At 37.6% G+C, this 22,889-nt stretch overlaps 1 protein-coding gene across 6 annotated transcripts in view; it reads left to right on the top strand.

Annotated features, from left to right (window-relative positions):
• The window catches only part of LOC149184513 (protein DETOXIFICATION 29-like), a 214,316-nt gene extending 193,565 nt beyond the window's left edge, over nt 1–20,751 (top strand). For 5 of the 6 annotated variants that reach the window (XM_089417554.1, XM_089417551.1, XM_089417552.1 and 2 more), the window contains 6 exons: nt 18,838–18,924; nt 19,018–19,074; nt 19,223–19,461; nt 19,542–19,660; nt 20,200–20,286; nt 20,372–20,751. In XM_089417554.1, the coding sequence (XP_089273680.1) occupies nt 18,838–18,924; nt 19,018–19,074; nt 19,223–19,461; nt 19,542–19,660; nt 20,200–20,286; nt 20,372–20,419 (637 nt within the window). In that variant the 3' untranslated portion in view covers nt 20,420–20,751. The remainder of the gene's footprint in view (nt 1–18,837; nt 18,925–19,017; nt 19,075–19,222; nt 19,462–19,541; nt 19,661–20,199; nt 20,287–20,371) is intronic. The other variant, XR_016257268.1, reaches the window with a different exon arrangement.
• Nucleotides 20,752–22,889: the final 2,138 nt, after the last annotated feature.

The following is a 22,889-nucleotide window of genomic DNA, read 5'->3' on the forward strand; positions in this document are numbered from 1 at the left end:
CATTGTCATCAGCTTTATTCAGTAGTTTTGCTCTCTATGATCAGTATATCACTGTTGAAACCATCTTCCTTTGCATTATTTCAGCCTCCATCAGAAGGAATTGTGAATGTTTTTTATGTATTTTTCATCATTTATAGTTATCCTTTGCAAATAGTAGCTTAATCGAACTGTCGTCTTTTGATTTGAAAGTGTTGCAAGTGTTGTTTTCAGTCAAGAAAAAGAGTGTCATAAAGAATTCCTCTTTTAGATAGTCGATTACACTTTTGCCCTTGTATTTGATTTGAATTAATAGTATTTCAAGTGTCGAAAGCAATTTTAAATTCAAAATCGCAAAGTGTCGTCTTAGTCTTCCTTTCGTTTTTTGAATTCGAAATAACAAAGTGTCGTCTTAGTCTTCCTTTCGTTTTTTTTGAATTCAAAATCGCAAAGTGTTGTCTTAGCCTTCCTTTGGTTTTTTGAAGAGAAAATTGTTAGTACTATCACTTTGAAAGAAGATAGTTTAGATCTGTACTTAGTTTTCTTTTGTCATTCTCACATTAAGGATACTGAAAAACAATACATGCTTGTGCATTTGCATTTAGACTGGATGCTGAAATTGATTTAGGAAAAGTGCATCTAGTGTGTGCTCTCTGCTCTATGTTGAAAAAATTTCATCTCTCTTTCCTTAGTAGCTGGGATTTTCATTGCAAAAAGAAAGTAAACGACTGTGTATCATCTTAGATTGCATATTTAAGAACCTTATATCTACATCACGTGGTGAACCTTAAAGGCAAACTTCTTAAGAAAGATCAACTGTAAAATAAACCTCAATGAACATAAAAATGCTTTGGAACCTAACGCACAACATTTAGAAGTCTAGGCTAGAGACATATTCCGACGTCGTAAAGCCTAGTAACTATCACTTTTATCGTAGGTTGGGTGATTCCTCCTCTTTGAGACGACAAGTGCCAGTATGTACTAGTGCTCCCACGTACCGTCGATTATATATTGGGAGATCACAATAGGTTATATCCTTTATCCTTAGGAAGCTGTGTCTACCGCCCTATCAATCGCAATGCACTGAACACAACATTCGGGAAGATTGACTACCGTACCGTAAAAACTATTCTGCAGTTTTGCGATTGGTTTGGTAATCCCTCTGTCTAGATTTCTAGAGTAGTCACTTTCGTTCCTTTTCAGACTCCTTAAAAGAAAAGGTCCATTTGAGCACTTGTCACTTCAGGCTCATTAAAAATCGAAGGCGACTAGAGTCATCTTTAGCTTTTTCTCGACTCTTAAAAATTGAAAAAGCAAGTTGTGTCAAAGCGTCATAAAATTTATTTTAATCGGAATAACGTCATTGTTCCCTCATTGGTCTTAGGTTGAGAAAATGGAGTCTACCAATCAATGATTTCCCCTTGGGGGAAATCCTAGTCCCTTCTCCTCTTGGGGAGATGTTGGTGCTCCACACATGGCTACATTGTCCCTTCCAGGACTCACAATTGGCCTGCCAGTATGGCTTTTCTCGACCTCTGTCGTTCAAAACACCGCAATTCCTCAGTAATCAAATCAGCAACCAGATGATACTGAAGTTGCTCTCCCACCTTCTACTTCGTTTGTTTCTCCCTCTCCTTCTTCCTCTTCGCTTGGTGAAGCTGGTAACACTAAAAACCAAGTAACTGAGAAGAAGAAAAAGGGGAAGGAGAAGAAGAAGAAGCCAACAACAAAAGGGGGCAACCATGCATCGTCTGGCGAAAATCCACGCACTGCACCATCCAAACCTAAATCTCCATGTGTCATTTGCAAGGGAGACCACTATCATCGAGATTGTCCCTTCATCCCACGGATCTTGAGGGACTAGTCTCCCTGCTTGCACAATCCGGTGTCTTCAACCTCTGACGATCATGTTGAGAGCACATCGTCAACTAGTGAAAACGAAGCCAATGGAAAGAAAGGAAGATCTAAATTTCCTTGTAGATTGTGTGAAGGCGATCATGCCCTCCACAGTTGTCCTTTCCTGGACGAAGCTAAAAAAGTCTTGGATAACCGTCCTTCTTCACCATAGTGACTTCCTCCTGGATACAAGAAAATCTTGCGGAGTCCATCGCTAGTTGAAATTCTGATTGACACACCATTGTTGTCAATCGAAGCACTTATCATTGAATATAGAGCCTCTGAGTCCACACCGGACCAAAGTCAACAGGTCGAGACGGCAGTCGACCTAGTCTTGTCTTCAGAAGGCCCACCTTCAGATGATACAGTCACCAAAGAGGATGAGAACGACACCATTCAAATTATTTTCGTTAACACAGAATCCAATGAACATGGGGGCAATCTACCCGTTCCTTTACCGCAGGAAGGAAGTGCGTCAGAGATTTACCCGGTCGTTTATTCGGTCCCTCCTCCAAGCAATCTAGTCATTTCCTTCGATTGGAATCTACTAGGGAGATCCCACCTACCATCTAATGTACCATTCGGAATCATAGTACAAGCTTACAGAATGATCATGGTTGGTACTATCATTGATGAAGGGACTTCTATGAGTATCCTTTCCTCAACTGCTTGGAAAGCTCTTGGTTCACCATCGCTTCTGCTTGAGATTCGAAATCTGACAGGCTTCAACAAAGGAACCAGTCGACCGTTGGGGATCCTTCCAAATTTGCCTATAACTTTGAGAAGGAAAACCGTTCATCTAAACGTGATGGTAGTCCAAGGGCCTCTAGATTACAATCTACTCCTTGGGCGTGAATACATTTATAGCATTGGAGCTATTGTTTCCTCACTCTTTCGAGTGATGTGCTTTCCGCATGAAGGCAGAGTGGTCCACCTAGTTGACCAACTTTCATTCCCTTGTTCAAACACAGCTACTAGTGAAATGCCATCCCTAACTGGTCTTTTTGTGCAAGGAATGTCTCATCAATCTCCAGTCCGTCCACCTGATGAGCGCGAGTGATTCAGTGATTGTGACTGAAACCCAGGAGGCATGCGCCCTGGTCTTCTTTGGCAGAAAAACCCCAGTTATAAGGTAGGTTTCCGTGTAGGATATATGACTAGTCTGACTATCCTGTCCGTTTAGGAAAATGGATCAGTCTGGAAATAGCTTTTCTTCGTCAAAGGTTATGTGATTGGCACTGACAACAATCACCTTCGTCCATTTCGATGGACAAAGCCAAGGAAGTGTTTTGTCTGCTACACGGATGGAACAATCTTGCTAATGCAAGAACTTCCATATGGTAACCTGGAAACTCTACTTCGTTATACAAGTGAAAAACGACCTTTTATTTTCTTAGTTTGTAGTCTCTTAACCTTTAAACTCGTAGGTTGGTCGTTCCTAGCTTGCATACAAAAGGCTCCGGAGCAAAGTTTCAAATTGGGCAAGTTCCCTAAAAAATGAACCTATCGATGAGACATCCTTATTATATGGCTGGCACGAGCAGTTTTACGCGAAGTTCAAGCTCATTAAAAAATAAACCTAGCAATGAGCACATGTTCCCCTAGAGTTCAAGCTCATTAAAAAATGAACCCACCCTCGGTAAATAACCATTGCGATTGCATAATTATCAGCTTTTGAACCTTGGTCTAAATATCAGCTTTTGAACCTTGGTCGTGTTCTTACCATCACCTCCACTCTTTTTTAGCCGATCATACGCCTCCATTTGATTGTTTACCCCTTTTGAGGAACAACTGCAACAAGTGATTCTATTAGCCACCTTCTTTACACTGCCGTGATTGAAAAGTTCCAAACCTTACCTGGAACCAGTTGCTATCCAAAAACATCACTCGTTCCTCAAAAGACGAGTCTCCTTTAAGCTCTTTTCATCTGACTCATAAAATATGAAAAGATTGCCGAGCAATTGGCCTCTCCAGCTCGTTAAAGTCATTGGAAGTGCCATCCCTCCTCTATATTTTAATCTTTTTGGACCTGAGGGATCATTACACAAAAAGATCGAGCGTTTGTCTTGTTCGGCTCGTTAAAACTATCGAAAATTCATCCCTTTCATATTATTTTATACTTTTTCGGACTTAAGGGATTATATTACGAAAAAGGACTACTGGAGTTGCCTTTACATCTCTTTTTAGACTCTCTAAAATTGAAAAGGACCGAGTTATCTTTGTCATTAAACTTGTTAAAACAATAGCAACAAACTTGTCCATGCAAACAAGAGCGAGTTTCATTGTCACTAGGCTCGTTAAAACATAGCGAAAAGTTTGCCCGAAGGGAAAATTATAGAACAAGCATATGTTATTCTCCTCAAGCTTGACAAAAATAAAGAGGTACTGGTCAGCAATGACTAGGGAAAAAGTGAAGAAAACTTGAATAACTTCATTGGTAGTAGGTCGCTCTTGAACATGACACTTTCACTCCATCACCATGATTGAGTCAGGATGGGTTATTTCGTTCACCGGTCATATCACCATTGGTCCACCATACCATCCATTTTGGGGTTAATGCTACCAATCTATTTCAGTGTCGCTGATATGTTCAAGAGAAGTCGCTCAGAGAATTCACCAACCCAGCTAACGCCTCATCTGCTGCAATACCTTAACGCTCCATTCTTTCATGACTGCCACCTTGAACCTTGTATCATCAGATCGTTTTCACCTCCACAAAATCATTTGCTCCGTTCCATGTCGTAGATGTGGGATTCATTAAGGCCCTCCTACGACGGGTCACTTCCTGTTGACATCAGCTCATTATCCAAGAAGTTTACTTAGGAACAACCCTTTCAGCAGTTTAAAGCTTGCATGCCTCAATGGCAAGTTTCTCACTTCCGGCGACAGGTTTACATCAATGGCCTTCGACCAAAAGATTTTGCGTGGTGTTCGACATCAACTCATGTATTCACACCACGTGAATTGTACTGCAGTACCTTGAGGGTCATTATCATTATCGGTGATTCCTCTCGTGCCTGTTAACAGCTTACATCATTGGCTGGTAATCAGGCGATGTCTTTCCATGTTCGACATCAGAACATCTTTTCACATGGATTGACTTGTACTTCGAGCGAAGATTGAACGAGTTTGAAGACCCCAGATCTAGTTTCATCCATCCGGGCTGCGATATATATTCAGGAAAATAGAAACATCAAATGTACATCATAACTGCACAGATAATCATCCAAACTAAGGGATGATGGCTCTACCAGAATCATCAGTCTGCCACACAGACGATTGTCTGTCTTATGTACATGAAAATGAATTTATAAAGCTGAGCATGGGAATGCCCGCCTCAGCTAGATCATGAAAATATTATGAAGATAATGTATTGTATTGTATCTTATTACAGGTCACCTTCCAGTTCGAAAAACCTCGGATCCTCATGATAAAGCATTTCACCCGACATCAGAAGATTTACGACCTCATGCTTTAGGGGGCAACTATTATAGACATATTTGGGCACTGCAACCCCAATCACATATGTCCATAAACCAAGGGATTCTAAACCCCTAAAAGTGTTGTTTCATACCCTAAAGGAACAAGGTCAGCTGATTACATCATTTCCTAGAAGTTCTCCCTGAAAAACTGCTCAGAATTGGTCAAAACTGGACCATACAGACTGCTCCATGCTGAGGGTGCGATGCATCTCACCTGTTACACACGGGGGGTGCGATGCATACTGAAAAGCCCTTCTATAGGGTGCGATGAGCGAGAGCAGACAAATGGTAGAAGCAGTTTGCTAGGTGGAAACTCAAAGAATCTTCTAGAAACTGCTCATATGACACTTGCCTCTCTAAATTCGCCCAGGGATGAGTAAGAGATCATGAAATCTCCAAGTGGAACCAAGAACTATCAGTGAAATGACACTAATCAAAATCCCAGAAGCTGACTCACTCTCCTGCAAACATCTATATATGGATCCCTCATCCTAGAGATCCAGGGGCTGGAATTTTGTAATTTGTAAAGAAGTGCTGTTGGTTTCTCTTTGAAGACATTGTATTGTTGGGTGATCTTGCTTTGTATGAGGTGAAGAGGGCTTTCATGTTGGGAGGATGATGCTGGCTCAAACAGCTTGGTTGTAATCTTCTCTTCTACTACTTCTATCAATAAATCTATTTGAGTTTTCCTCCATATGATTGTATATCTCTAAATCTTGTATTTGCATATGCATTTATATGGTTAATGTACATTTGATCCTACATTGTTTATGGTTATAGATCTCTATGCTTTGATGGTATTTTGCTGCTTTGACTCTACATGTGTTCTTTGAAGCGGGACAAGTGAGAAAGGAGTGGCGAAAGCTTTATCAAAGGAGAGAGGAAACAAGCAAGGAGACTAGCGAAAGACTGAGGTTGGTACTCTCTGCTTCTCTCTCATCTATCTCTCATAAAGGAAAACACAAGTAACTTTAGTTTGTTTGTTTCTAAGATAGCTACCCATCTTAGTGGGACTAGCAGCTCTAAATGGACACTAGTTTTCCCGATAACAGTCCATTAGAACGAAAGAGCACATCAGGAGGGATTTTCAACCTTGGGTCAGCGACAGTTTCTTGGTACATCAAGAAACAGAGGTCGGTTGCACTCAGCTCAGCAGAGGCTAAATATATGGCTGCAAGTCAGGCAGCATGTGAGGCCATCTGGATGCGAAAGATCCTAGTTGGTTTGTTTGATTAGAGGATGGATCGAATTGTGATCTATTGTGATAATAAGAGTTGTATCAAAATCTCTGAGAATCCAGTATTTCTTGATAGGTCCAAGCACATTAACATCCGGTATCATCATCTCAGAGACTGTGTAGCGAGGAGGATCATGTTGCTACAATATATTTCGACAGAGGAACAAGATGCTAACATTTTGATAAAGGCATTGTCAAAGTGTAATTTTGAGTTCCATAGAGATAGGATCAGGTGGTAGATAATCCATTTCTTGTTGAGAGGGAGCGTTGAAATGTGGCAACAAGAATATTCCAATTTTAATTTGTCATTGAATTAAAATTGTGAATTAAAATCGAATTTAGTCTCACCAACTACTTGGAAATAATTAATTAATTCATCTTGGATTAATTAGTTGGAGAAATTCAAGCTAGATGTCTTTTTGAAGTCATGCAACAGTTATCCCTTAAATTAAGGATATTATCCCTTAATTAAGGAGATAAGATTGAGTTATATTTGAGTTGTAATTAGTTAGCTCAGTTTACTGAGTTAAGTCCAATTAAATTAGTTCCAAACTGTTTGAGGAACTAATTGTGAGTTATTAGTCAGTTGATGCATGCATGCACTTAACTAGTGTACTCCAGATAACTGAAGATTCCCTCATCAATAAGTCATGCATGTCTATTCTGAGAAAGACCCAGTTGAGATTAAAGACAGGGATAGTGTACTATCAGTTGCATGTGTTCTCTTATAAAGAAAAATATTAATGCAGTCAAGGAGTCATTCCTTAAGGATTGTGCAATTCTGACAGTGTGTTAGAGTAGTGTGTGAGATCAGTCTTCCACTTGGTAACAGGAGGATCACCCAGGAGAAATTTCGTAAGGAAATAAGAGCTTGGAGGGCAGAGGAGAAGGTTTTGTTAGAAGTCAAGTTTGCATGTGAGCATCTGTGAGGATTGTACTGAGAACTGGCTTGCTATGAGAGCTAAGGCTTTGTATAATTCTGATGTATTTCCACCTTGTATGATAACACAGATAGTGGGATTTTTATCTGAGGCTTTCCCTGAAGTATTCTTCTATGTATTGTGCATTGATTCTTCTTCTTTTGGTTATATTGTTTAGCTAGATCTTTAAGCTTCCACAAATTGATAGTAGGAGTAGATTATAGTATTTTGCTTTGGTTATATTGCATTATCGGGTTAATCTACAATAAAAATTTCTACACCCAAGACAAATAGCCTTCAAGAGTTCACCAATTTGAGGAAGCTTTAATGCTCATTAATCTTAGTTGGGGTATGTCACTATGGATGGTATATATCTTTTTATCTTCATATGATAACGTATTTCTTTGATGATATAAGAAAGGTACCATATTCTCTTCATAATGAATGCACATTTCTCTAGCTTGAGAAAGAGGTGAAGGTTTGCACAACCTGTTGGATGTGCTCAAGGAGGAGGTGAAGGACTCGCACAAGTACATGTTGGATGTGTTCATACCATGTCCTTCTAAGGTTAAGAACATGGTCAATATAAATGGTATTCTTACATGTGAATGAAAATATAACGTCATTCATTATGTCCATGAAGGTTCCTGATGCATTGGTTAAGATAAAGGTTATTGTCAACCATTGATTTAATTTTCCTTTGGTCTTGAATGTGGCCTTTAAAACATCTCAAGGGTTGTTTAGGACCTAATTTAAACCATACTTCAAATTGATCTTGGTAAATGACCTGTGCCCCTTCAATGTGTTTGGGAGTTCCTTAATGGATGAGATTGAGAACTTTTCTTGATTGTGATTTTGTTGTGGGAACATTAGTTGATGAATATGCACCATGCATCATCTTTCTCTTGCATTATTACAATTGGGATTCTACAAATAACACTTGACCCAATGTTTTCCTTCTATAAAATATCACTTATCTAGCATTTCATTTCCTCATTTCCCATCGAGGACCTGAGATATAATGTTTTATTTATAAGTAGAGTGTTAGTAATGAAATCAATGTGTTGTTGGACATGATAGTGTAAAGATACTTGAATGAAGTTTTTAAATATGCCATGGTACTCCTTGATAAGCATGCCTATTTTCTTATGTTGTGTTAGCTACATTGTGGATGATATTTGCCTCGACAAAATAGTTGTTTAAACAATCGTTAGATAATTTATCATAAGGAACTTATATCAATGTTTGATGAGTTTACAACATTGATTTATTTAAAGTAGAAGAAACTTTGAGCTTGAGTTTTACCTCAATAGCACATAATAACATGCTTTTGATGCAATATTTCTTTTCTCAAATCACATACGTCATGTAACTTATCAAACCATTTGGTGATCATACCATATTTGTAAAAAAATTATATCATTTATCTTTGGTAATAAGAATTTTTTTTCTTGTTACTATTTTTAAAATTTGGCAACAAAACTATTCCATTAACATGTCTGTTATGGACATTAATTAACAAAAAAATTTCCATAGTAAAATATTAAAAAAAAAATAAACAAATTTTCATATCAATTAGTGGGAACTTACAACAAAAATGAACTGGACATGGAAATATATACATAGAACAAATTCTACACACTAATATACACCATGATATACCACCTTCATTTTGAAAAAAAATAGAAAAGTATTAAAAACATTTTCTTTATCGACATAAATTTATATGCCTTGAGTGACAATTCATGGCTTTTCCAATAGTAGTTGATATTAACTTATTATCCATATGCAAATATTCCCAATTTTTTTGGATGGGCAATCATTGATTTCATGAAAATATCAAGAAACCTATTATATGTTCATGGATAATGTTTATATTTAGGTGAAAATGTTGGAAATAATACTGAGAGGGGGGGTGAATCAGTATTATCTAGCAATTTAATAAATCTTCCTTATTTGATCTTTGAATTATTTTTGCATGTCAGTACCATAAAATAATGAGCATGAACAAAGAAAACAGATAGTCACACCAAAGAACACAAGATGTAAGGTGGAAACCCAATGTGGGTGAAAACCACCTGCTGCAATATGTCTCTATCTTCTTTCAAATTAGAAACTCCTTTTACAATGATTTTGTACTGGTGCAGTCCTTTACCAGTACGCAGGCTGCAACCTGCAGAGAGCTACAACTCTCTCTCTCTCGTTTTCCAGTCTTCTCCTGGAAGGGAGCTACAACCCCCTACTTCTTTTCATAAAGCATCAAATGATCATCAAGTACATAACAGTTACAGTCCACTACAGTTATCAGATCAGAACTAACCCAGAACACCTTATCAACAGAGAAATTCAATCAACAGAACATCTTAAGACAGAGACGCAGTTTTCCCTTCTGTGGCCTGTGACCAGACGCAGTTAACCTTCCGCTCCCCTGCGTCCACACGCAAAGATCCTTCTGCTGCGCTGCGTGCCCACGCACTGTTCCTTGAACTGCACTGCGTCCTGTTGCTGCAGGGACACACCCAGAAAAACTATCGCGCCGCGTACTTTGCTGCAGAGACGCACCCAGAAATGCTATCGCGCCGCGTCCTTTTGCTCCAGGGACGCACCTGAACCTTAGTCGCTCTGCGTCCCCACGCAGATCTCCTGTTACTGCACTGTGTCCCGGACGCACCTGAACCCTTCTGCGCCTGCGTCCCGGCGCACCTGAACCCTTCTGCGCCTGCGTCCCGGCGCACCTGAACCCTTCTACGCCTGCGTCCCGGCGCACCTGAACCCTTACTGCACCTGCGTACCTCCGGGCATAGATGATTTCAAGACTTCAAGAGTAACCCAAACAGTCAGATCTACAGATCTGATCATGCGCCAAAGAGATCTCAGTCTTTCAAAAGATTCGCCTTTTTAGATCTAGACCAGATCTAGCCTCATAAGATATTCAACCAAAGACATGCTCAAACCAAATGATCTCCTTTGCTTTATATAGGCAAGCTCCTCCTCAAATCATGGAACAATACCACGAGCCGACACCATAGTAACACAATACCGTCGGCTAGATACCAAGAGTAAAACACAAGAAACCCCCACGTGTGCTTTTATCTGCCTTAAAATGTGTGCACTGGGTGGACGCACCTCCTGAACGGCTGGCCTGCGTCTTTGGACGCGGCTTCTGCATGGTGTACCTGCGGGTACGCATCTTTTGAACTGATTTCCTGCGTCCTTCTTTGTTTTCAATAAAAAGAGAGCCTTGCCATGGGAGTTGCCATCAAGTACAACATCTGTAACATATATAGCCATTCCTGAAACCAATCTCCCCCTTTGGACTTGATGGCAACCTCACAAACTTTGCTTCATTCTCCCCCTTTGACATCAAGGGCAAAGGGTATGCTCCCCCTAAGATCATGTTCCCCCTGAACCAGATCTGCAACAAAGAACCATAATCCTCAATGAAAGAGATAGAGACATATTGCAGCTATTTCCAAGATCTCCTTCTGACCATCCTCCATAATGCCAACAATGCATTATGTGCTCCCCCTGAACCTGTACCATCAATCAGAAAAGGTTCAACAATAAGATGATGCATCAACAACCCCCAGCTTTTGCCTGAGGTATTCAAAAGTGTCCCTGGGCAATGGTTTGGTGAGAATATCAGCAACTTGTTCCTTAGAAGGAACATACTCCAACTTGACCTTCTGTTCAAGCACTTGTTCCCGGAGAAAATGATACTTGATTGGTATGTGCTTGGTTTTTGAATGCATAACCGGATTCTTTGAGATGCTGATTGCACTTGTGTTATCACATAAGATGGGGATAGGTGGTGTACAAGTGATTTGAAAATCCTGCAAAGTCTGCATCATCCAAAGGAGTTGGGTGCAACAAGATGCAGCAACAACATATTGCGCTTCAGCTGTAGACAAGGCAATCGAACTTTGTTTCTTGCTGAACCAAGATACCAGTCTGGAACCCATAAAGAATGCACCACCACTTGTGCTTTTCCTGTCATCCACGCTTCCGGCCCAATCTGCATCTGTATAAGCATGAAGTGTAAGATCTGTATCTCTAGGATACCATAAGCCATAATTTTGAGTCCCTTGAAGATATTTGAAAATTCTCTTCACTGCCTGTAGATGAGTCTCCTTCGGATTTGCCTGAAATCTTCCAACTATTCCAACTGCATGCATGATATCCGGTCGGGTACCTGTCAAATAAAGTAAACTTCCAATCATAGATCTGTAGGTTGGTTGATGTACTGCTGCAGATTCATCATTTGCACTGAGACTACATCTTGTGACCATGGGTGTACATACTGGTTTTGCATCTTCCATGCCATATTTCTTCAAAATCTGTTTGAGATACTTGGTTTGAGATAAAAAGATTCCTCCTTCTTTTTGTTGGATTTGCAAACCAAGGAAATATGTCAGTTCTCCTAGCAAAGACATTTCAAATTCTTTCTGCATGACCGAGGCAAAGTTTTGACTCATAGCTTCTTCATTGCTCCCAAAAATAATGTCATCTACATACACAACAAGTATTAGCAATTTGTCATTTTCAACTTTTATATAAAGATTGCTATCTGCTGATCCTTTTGAAAAACCTTGTTGATGAAGATATTTGTCCAAACGGTAGTACCAAGCCCTTGGAGCTTGTTTGAGACCATAGAGAGCCTTTTTCAATCTGCATACAAGATTTGGATCATTTCCAAGAATGAACCCATCTGGCTGTTCAATGTACACTTCTTCTTCCAAGTCTCCATTTAGAAAGGCTGATTTCACGTCCATTTGAAATACTTTGAAGTTTTGAAAACTTGAGAGAGCAAGAAACATTCGGATGGCCTCAAGTCTTGCAACAGGAGCAAAGGTTTCTTCAAAGTCTATCCCTTCTTGCTACGCATATCCTTTACAAACAAGTCTGGCTTTGTTTCTAATTACTTCTCCATTTTCATTCAATTTGTTTTTGAAGACCCATTTAGTCCCGATAACATTCTTATCTTTTGGTCTAGGAACCAGCTCCCAAGTGTTGTTCTTTTCGATCTGCTCAAGTTCTTCATCCATTGCTTTCACCCAACATTCATCTTTGCATGCTTCTTTCACATTTTGTGGTTCAGTCGAGGAGAGTAATGCCAAATAGCTTGAAGCTTCTGCAACTGTTCTTCTAGTTTGTACACCTGCTTCTTTTTGCCCCATAATCTGAGATTCTGGATGGTTCTTCTGAACATATCTGGATGGAGTCTTTTCTTCTATTCTTGTTTGCTCCTCTGGTTCTTCTTGAGGTTCTTCTTCTTCATCATTCTGTCTTTGAGGGTAGCCTTCATCTTCTTCGATGTCTTCACGATGTACTTGCCTAGGAATGTATCCCTTCTCATCAACCACTACATCAATGCTGTCAACAATTCTGCCAAGTCTTTTATTGTAGCATTTGTATGCTTTGCTATATGGAGAGTAACCAAGAAGAATGCCTTCATCTGCTCTAGGTTCAAGTTTGCCAAGCTGCTCATCAGTATTCTTGATATAGCATTTGCTCCCAAAGATTTTGAAGTGCTTTACTGAAGGAGTTTTACCACTCCAGAGCTCATGAGGAGTTTGAGTGCTGTTCACTCGGACATTTGTTTTGTTGAGAATAACAACCGCAGCATGTGCAGCTTCACCCCAGAAAGTTGCGGGAGTTCCTGATTCATCAAGCATAGCACGAGCCATTTGTTGGATTGTTCTGTTCATTCTTTCAACAACTCCATTTTGCTGAGGATTTCTAGCTGTAGAGAATTCTCTCCTTATCCCATGTTCATCACAGAAATCGAAAAATTCATTTGAAGTAAATTCCCCACCTCTGTCGGATCTGAGGCACTTAATTTTGTGACCTGATTCATTTTCAACCAAGGCTTTGAAAGATTTGAATTTTTCGAATGCTTCATCTTTGTGCTTCATAAGTCCTAACCAGACAAACCTGGAGAAATCGTCAATGAATAATATCAAGTATTCTTCTCCTCGAGGTGTCCTTTTTCTGAAGGGACCGCATGTATCTGTATGTACTAGCTCAAGAGGCATGCTAGCTGATCCTTCTTTCTCTGGAAAGTTAGTTCGGGTTTGTTTTCCAAACTGACATGATTTGCATATGGTGTTGTCAGGAATTTTGATATTTGGAAGATCGCGAACTGCCTGATATTTGCATGCTTTCCTTATTTGTGAGAAGCTTAGATGTCCCAACCTTCGATGCCATAACCAGTGCTCTTCATCCTTGCTCAGATAGCATTGTTGTTGTCCTTCTTCAAATATGTACAGATTATTTGGAGTTCTTTTGCCTTTGAGCACTGTTTTACCTGTATCAAGATCACGAACAAGACATCCATTTGATCTGAATATAACCTCGGTTCTTTGATCACACATCTGGCTGACACTTAGAAGATTATGCTTCAATCCATCAACATACAAAACATTTCCAGCCTTGACCTTTTCTTTTAACTGAGCAATGCCTTTTCCTTTTATAGTTGCAGGAGTATCATTTCCGAAAGAGACTTTCTTTCCCTTTTCTAAAGTAGAATAAGACTCAAGTTTTTCTTTATCACCTGTCATATGCTTCGAACATCCACTGTCAATGTACCATAGATTTTCCTGTCCCTCTGCATAAAATGCTATCCCACATCTTTCCGTTTGAGGTTCCTTTATTCTCCATATTTTGGTGCTTGAGGCTTGTTCCTTTTTCTGCTGAAACCTGCTCCTGCATTCAGAGTCTTCATGACCAAAATTATTGCAAATAGAACATTCCACTTCATTTTCAAGAACCGAAAAGTTGTTATAGGTCCTTTTTGTAATCCCTATCATACTTCTTTGTTTTTGAGCTTCCCTAGTCATGATTGTTTTATATGCAACACATTGAGCTGCTTTGTGACCAAAGTTATGGCAAGAAAAGCATTGTCCATTGAAGAAGCTTCTGCGGTTATTGAATCTACCAGCCAACTGATTGTAATTTCTATTTTCATCTATTCTTGAACCAAGCTGAGAAGATTTTACCTGTGGCTGGTTGTAGCTTTTGTTCACCCTTAAGATGGATTGCCCCTGATAGTTTCTGTTTGTAATACGTCCCTGCTTTACCTGATGATCTTCATTGTTCTTTTGCTCATTTCTTCTTGCCGCATCAAGATAACTTTTTGAGGTGGATGCTTGAGAGGTTTCTCCATTATAACCCAGACCTGTCTTGTTTAGAGGAGACCGCTGCACATTGATAATCTCATCCAAAGTTTCAGATCCTTTGACAAACTTAAGATTAATAGCTTTTGTTTTCTCAATCTCTTTTCTAAGACCAACAATTTCACCTTCTAGTTTTTCAAGGTGTTTTTCCTTTTCATCAATTTGAAATTGTAGAGTATCAATGATCACATTCTTTTCTTCTATACATCTCTTGAGTCTAGTAATTTCATCATAAAGGTTATCCACATCTACAGCATCCATATAATCATCATCTTCAAATGCCATTAACAACTTATATTTATTACCTTGTTCATCTTCATCACTGTTTGATAAACCATCACTATCTTCATGGGTGTAGTAGCTTTTCTTATTTGCACCTTGTTTCTTGTTCCATCTAGCAGGTTCATTTCCTTTATCCTTATAAGGACATTTTGCAGCATAATGACCTACTCTTCCACAAGCAAAGCATTTAAAAGGCAGCTTACCTCTGAACCTTCCAGAACCCCTTCGAAGATTTCTGACAAAATTTGATTCTTCTTCCTCTTCTTCTGGAACATGGCTTGCTTCATAATAATCTTCTTTGCCTGATGCCTTGAAAGCAGCTTCCCTTCTGTCTGATGGACCTCCCTTTCTCATTTCATAAGCAGTTAGAATTCCATGTAGCTGAGACATAGTGAGAATTCGTAGATTTTCCTTTTCTTCTATAGCAGATACTTTAGATTCAAACTTGGGGGACAATGATCTTAGAACCTTTTCAACCACTATAGCCTCTCTTATTTCTTCACCCAAATTTTTCATACAATTAACAATCTCATCTACCCGAAGAAAATAGTTAGCCACACTTTCATCATTATACATTTTGAGAGTCTCATACTGAATCCTGAGAGTTTGAAGTTTAGCACGCTTTACCTGTTCATCTCCTTCATAGCTTGTGACAATTTTGCCCCATATCTCTTTTGCGGATTTGTAGTGCATTACCTTCATGAATTCCGTTTGGGATATACATCCTAACAGAGTACTGACTGCTTTTGCATTTGTTTCATACTTCTTTTTCTCTGCTGGATCTGTAGGAGTAGCTGAAGGAAAAGCGTAGCCTGTTTCTACAATGTCCCAAACTTCTGTACCAAGAGATTGAAGATATGCAGTAACTCTTACCTTCCAATAATTGAAGTTTGTCCCATCAAAAACCGGTGGCCTGATTGATGCTTCTCTCTCGTAGTTGCTCATGATGAACGATCTACCTTCAAGCGATCAAGCTTCTCTGAAGAACCTGGCTTTGATACCAATTGTTGGAAATAATACTGAGAGGGGGGGTGAATCAGTATTATCTAGCAATTTAATAAATCTTCCTTATTTGATCTTGGAATATTTTTTGCATGTCAGTACCATAAAATAATGAGCATGAACAAAGAAAACAGATAGTCACACCAAAGAACACAAGATGTAAGGTGGAAACCCAATGTGGGTGAAAACCACCTGCTGCAATATGTCTCTATCTTCTTTCAAATTAGAAACTCCTTTTACAATGATTTTGTACTGGTGCAGTCCTTTACCAGTACGCAGGCTGCAACCTGCAGAGAGCTACAACTCTCTCTCTCTCGTTTTCCAGTCTTCTCCTGGAAGGGAGCTACAACCCCCTACTTCTTTTCATAAAGCATCAAATGATCATCAAGTACATAACAGTTACAGTCCACTACAGTTATCAGATCAGAACTAACCCAGAACACCTTATCAACAGAGAAATTCAATCAACAGAACATCTTAAGACAGAGACGCAGTTTTCCCTTCTGTGGCCTGCGACCAGACGCAGTTAACCTTCTGCTCCCCTGCGTCCACACGCAGAGATCCTTCTGCTGCGCTGCGTGCCCACGCACTGTTACTTGAACTGCACTGTGTCCTGTTGCTGCAGGGACGCACCCAGAAAAACTATCGCGCCGCGTACTTTGCTGCAGAGATGCACCCAGAAATGCTATCGCGCCGCGTCCTTTTGCTCCAGGGACGCACCTGAACCTTAGTCGCTCTGCGTCCCCACGCAGATCTCCTGTTACTGCACTGTGTCCCGGACGCACCTGAACCCTTCTGCGCCTGCGTCCCGGCGCACCTGAACCCTTCTGCGCCTGCGTCCCTGCGCACCTGAACCCTTACTGCACCTGCGTACCTCCGGGCATAGATGATTTCAAGACTTCAAGAGTAACCCAAACAGTCAGATCTACAGATTTGATCATGCGCCAAAGAGATCTCAGTCTTTCAGAAGATTCGCCTTTTTAGATCTAGACCAAATGATATCCTTTGCTTTATATAGGCAAGCTCCTCCTCAAATCATGGAACAATACCACGAGCCGACACCATAGTAACACAATACCGTCGGCTAGATACCAAGAGTAAAACACAAGAAACCCCCACGTGTGCTTTTATCTGCCTTAAAATGTGTGCACTGGGTGGACGCACCTCCTGAACGGCTGGCCTGCGTCTCTGGACGCGACCTCTGCATGGTGTACCTGCGGGTATGCATCTTTTGAACTGATTTCCTGCGTCCTTCTTTGTTTTCAATAAAAAGAGAGCCTTGCCATGGGAGTTGCCATCAAGTACAACATCTGTAACATATATAGCCATTCCTGAAACATAATGCCACCAGAAAATATCAAGAAACCTATTAAATGTTCATGGATAATGTTTATATTTAGGAAAACAATATAAGTGCATGCATAACAATGATAATAAATTGGTTATAATATTTTTGTTTTTAATGAAAATGTGAAAAAAATTAGCTTAATTTCTTAATATTTTTTTTTAGCCAAATTGGTATAATTTCACTTACAAGAAAACATTGCTTGATGTTATATGTGATATTGTCTTCTCATATTAATGGTTGTTCAAGTAGTTCATCACAAATGTTTATAGGTTCCATGCTATAAAAATGTGTCTTTCCATCGGTAAATTATATATTAGAATTTGTATTGCTATGGAATGCGCAATTAATTACTTGATGAGAGAAGGGATGTTGTATGACTACGAGTATGGAGTGGTTGTGATATTGAGTCTTTGCAAAATTTCAAGGAACATTAAATTATTTTGATTTTCATTACTCATAATAAAATTAAGAAGTTATTGATGAACCCACATCCAACTATGGAATATGCACTTTTTTCCTTCCTCCATATAAGTTTCATTGGTTTGAAGTGAGTCTGCATATACAATGATAATTATAAAGGGATAGGGTTCTTTGAAGTTATTTTCTAATCATATTGATATTGTGATAGAGGATTATATTATACCTTCATAAAAGAGTATTTCACACATGACACTCTTGGCCAGAGTGTGAGGTTGACTTATGACTTCATAGAAAAGTATTTCACACATGATACTCTTGGCTAGAGTGTGAGGTTGACTTATGGTAGTCACATTAGTTATAAATATTATTTCATTGTTCTTGATGGCCTTGACTTGTATGACCATGTTTTGTCTTCATTATGCTAATGAGAATTCTTTGATGCAAATTAATGTTATTTTCCATTAGGTTTTCTTTTGCATTGGTTAAGATAGTCAATAGGAGTACTTTCATACTTCTTGGTATGAAATGTCTCCTCATATTTCAAAAGAATTAATGATTGTTCCTAATAGAGTTCGAAATGAGAAATTTGAGGAATACTCCTCTCATAGTGGGTTCATTATTTAGAGAAAATTTAGTATTTCCTTAATAGTTAAATTTGCTTGGAAAAGAGAGTTAGAACTCTTATTTATATAAAATAGGGGTTGAAGCTATCACTCATTTCTTAATTTACTTTTAATATAGGATATGAGGATTTTATTTAGCTAATGATATTAAGAACTCTAACTATCTATTTTAAAAGTTTATTAAAAATTAGATGTATTTTACAAAATATCAAAAGTCTAAAGACCAAAGTATTATTAGAATACTGCAAGTTTACATAGAAAATAACTAATAAATACAAATCAATATTGCTTGGGTATTAAAAAATATTATGCTTAAGTACACAATACACACCATATTTCCATTTAGTAACAAAATGAACAATGAAAATCTACATCATTTATCAAATAGATCAAATCTTAATCATTTGTTTATCTACATATATGCATATGCATATCAATCTTTGTAATTTGATCATAAATGGTTTATTTTTCAACAGTTTGGAGAGTTGGTATTTGTACCTTCTAATACTCTTGGCTGGGTATTTAAAGAATCCACAAATTGCAGTGGATGCAATCTCTATATGGTATGTACTCCAATTTTAATGCTTATTTTGATGCAGTTGCTATATTTTCTATGCTCTATATGTATTAATGAGTGAATTTTCGCTATTTTGCAGTATGAATTTAATGGGTTGGGAGTTTATGATATCTATTGGATTCAATGTTGCAATAAGGTCTACTATCCGCTACACATACCATCTCTTAATACTTGAAAACTTGCAAACTTACATGCTATACTTTGTGTTGTTTTTACATTCATATTCAACATGTACAACCACATAAAATCTCATTAGATATACCATTTGTTATTGTTGTGGGCAGTGTGAGAGTCTCAAATGAGCTTGGAGCTGGACGTCCAAGGGCTGCAAAATTTTCAGTGATTGTTGTGGTTGTTACAACCTTCCTAGTGGGTGTTATTTTGATGGCTATAATCCTTATTACAAGGAATGAATTTGCAGTGGCTTTCACTAACAGTAAAGAAGTGATGAGAGCTGTCGCCCATCTTGCATCACTACTCGCATTTACAATGGTTTTAAATAGCGTGCAACCAGTTTTGTCAGGTTCACACCTACTCTTAAAATACAATCTTTATGAATTTGATCCAAACTAAACCAAAAACTAATAATATTTTAATTTTCAGGTGTTGCTGTGGGAGCAGGTTGGCAAGCTCTCGTGGCATATATAAATTTAGCATGCTACTACCTTTTTGGTGTCCCACTTGGTTGCTTGTTAGGTTATTATTTTGATCTGGGAGTGGAGGTATACATCATCTTCTTATTATCCAATATTTTCATATAAGTTATTCATATAGTACAATGGAGTAAGTATTAATATGGAGCAATAACCTATTATAGAAATTTACTACTTAGTAATAACTTGTAATTATATTAGATTAATAATAATTATATAAGACATTAGGATAATACCATTACAAATGTTACTATTAAAGTTAGGGAGAACACTATCACATAGAAAGTTAACTTTAAAATTGATAAAACTTACAAGTACTAGTGATTGTTGAAAATGAAGCCACTATTTTAATGTGATTTAAACAAAATATGATTATTTTTCATTAGTATGACTTGTATATTAGTCCTTTTGTCCACTAATATGTTGTTTAAAAGTTACTAGAAGTTTTTGACTTGGAGTATTAGAGTATATTAAATTTCAAGAACCTTGATGATGTTCATTAATGTTCTTGTATATTTTTCCTTGTAGGCAAAATTGCAATATTAGTCCTAGATTGATATATTAGTTTGAGTGGCTAATGATGTTGCTAGATATATATTTGATTGTAGGGAATTTGGGCTGGAATGATTACTGGCACTGTCGTACAAACACTTGTCCTATGTATAGTCACATATAAGACAAAATGGAACAAAGAGGTAAGCATTTACTTATAAATTGCTTGTGAAGGATATTGATGAGAATAAATGAAATGTGAAACTTAATGATGATTCATTTGTGTAGGCTAGTCAAGCTGAAGACAGGATTAGAAAGTGGGGAGGATCTACATGAATTTGCAATCTTCTCGAGTCGAGGTTTATATCTTATACTCAAAAGATATATTCTCCAAATATTGTTAATAATGGCTTGCTCAATTGTTGAAGCTGTTTTGTTAATGTAGGCTCCACAAGAGTAGCCTTTTTGATATCATGTAATGAGCTTTCAAGCAAAAGTAAGTAAACTAAAATGACCTTATTCTTAACTTTTGAATCCATTAGATGATAGACTAATTCACAAAATTCCAAGTGAATAATAAGAAAATATTAATGTCTAGCATAGTATTAGATAAAAATGTGGACATTGAATAATAGAGATAAAAAATGCCAACAATTTATATCCTCTCACATATGAGTCTATTATAAAATCATGTGAAGAGTTGATGGAGTAACATAGATAAAATTATTTAATCATAGATTATGTATGAACATTTTTATACCTAAAGCCTTTTCAGGCATTAATTGTGGTTGATTTAAGTGCATGTGTTGTCTTGGGTTGAACTTACTTTAGGAGCCTTTGATTTGTATATTTATGTATTGTACATGCTATAAATCTTGGGTTGTTTATCATTTTAAATGTATTTGTTCCTTGCAAACAATGATTAGCAAATATGCCTTTTTGTGGTCCTTTTTTATAGTTGGTATGCTTATGAATGTTGTTAAATACAAACACAACATAAATTCATGAATAGTTATGCTTTTATAAACTTTAACATGAATAACTTGTTATATATTGATGGTTGTCCATGCATACAATGCAACATTGCAAGATTCATAAATAGTTGGAGGATTTGATTCTTAGTCCAAATTGTTCATTTAAGGAACATTCCAATGACAAAGAGCAATTCATGAAAATGAAGGCATCTAGATTTGTTTTTGCGCATGCAATATGTAGTTTGTCTCCTCATGATGAGCTCTTAATAAACTATAACTTTTGTATACCATTTAACGTTCATCAAAGATATATTGCATCAAAAAGAACTTTACAAATTCCATTGGGCATCACAAAAATACAATTTAGTAAATATATTTTTAGATTTTATTGAACAAATGTTGATTTATTGTTTGATTTGACATTTGTTTTATAAAGTGGGTGGTTTTATGTATATTAGAAAAATACATTTGTTGTCTTATGTTTGAACATACTAAATGTATTGCATTCACTGATACCATCAACTTATTGTTCAATATTTTAGCAAATAAGATTCAGACAATGAGTGACATTTCAACCATCTACCATTACACCCCAATTTGATGTTAACTTGAGAGACGGTTGCTAATTGAGAACAACACAGAGAGGAAGGATACCAAGCATGATTCAAACAATCACCTATTCAATTCCCACTACATATATAGTCATCAATGGAGAACATTTACAAAATATTGGTTCTTCACATGTCAGGGACAAAAACAATGACATAGAGGTTGGTATAGATGTTGTTTTACATTACGACCATGCCATGGAGGGAATGTTATTAAATACCTTCCACTAATGATATAACAAATAATTCTCATATTGTTATTACCTTATTTGAAAGATAGACATTTTCTTCCACCATCCCTTTCTTTGGACATGAGTTTATGTCTATCCATGCATAAACTAAAATGCCATTATACAACACGAGAGTAATGTATGGTATGCTAGATGTGTGTTTCTAGACACTATTGAGGTAAATAACCATTAAGTCCTCTATATTTTAGCAAATATTTTCACACAATTAGTAATGCATGCTTAATGGTAGTGTGCATATGCATTTCCATTGATTGTTTGTTACTCAAATATAAGATACTTCCAAGTCATAACCTCCTCTCTAATGACTGGAAAGAGGAAAAGAAACTACTAAAATGATTGCATGCTGATTACACATCATATCATGCTTATATAAATCATTGGCATGACTTAAATAGAAGTGAACATAGGTTATGTAGATCCTAGTGGATTCAATAACCATGAAGTATATAAATGATGCATGGACCAATAACTTTAAGGGTGAAGTGCAAAGCTTTTGATTAAGCATAGCCATGGATGGATTGAGTTTTTGTTAACCTTTAAAACACCAACTGTATTGTTTGGCTAACAATAATGATAAATAATGATATACTCCCACGACTGTTTGTGAAAATTTGATGTCTTAAGTTGTCTCCTATAGTTCCTTGTAGGAAAGAAGAGAGTAGATGTTTACGTCCAACCATTAATTAGTGAAATGAAGCAATTACGGGAAAGGGTATGGGTATATGATGTATTAAGGCCCATGTTGATAGACACTTCTTCACATTTTACGACATATGTCCATACACCATGCATGATTATCTAGGAATAGGAGTTTACTTTGGTAAACATGTTCATTTATTTATTTATATATGTACTATTATTTTGTATATTTAATTTGGTGCAATTATATTGTTTGGTGCTTATGTGTTGCTTATGCAATAACATTGCAGGTTTTATAACAAAATCTCATCATGGATGTAAACGTTGGGAATGT

Source organism: Pinus tabuliformis, chromosome 3_2 (genome assembly GCF_031772625.1).
Source record: "Pinus tabuliformis cultivar Carrire ecotype Pingquan chromosome 3_2, CPIR1, whole genome shotgun sequence".
Taxonomy (NCBI): Eukaryota; Viridiplantae; Streptophyta; class Pinopsida; order Pinales; family Pinaceae; genus Pinus; species Pinus tabuliformis.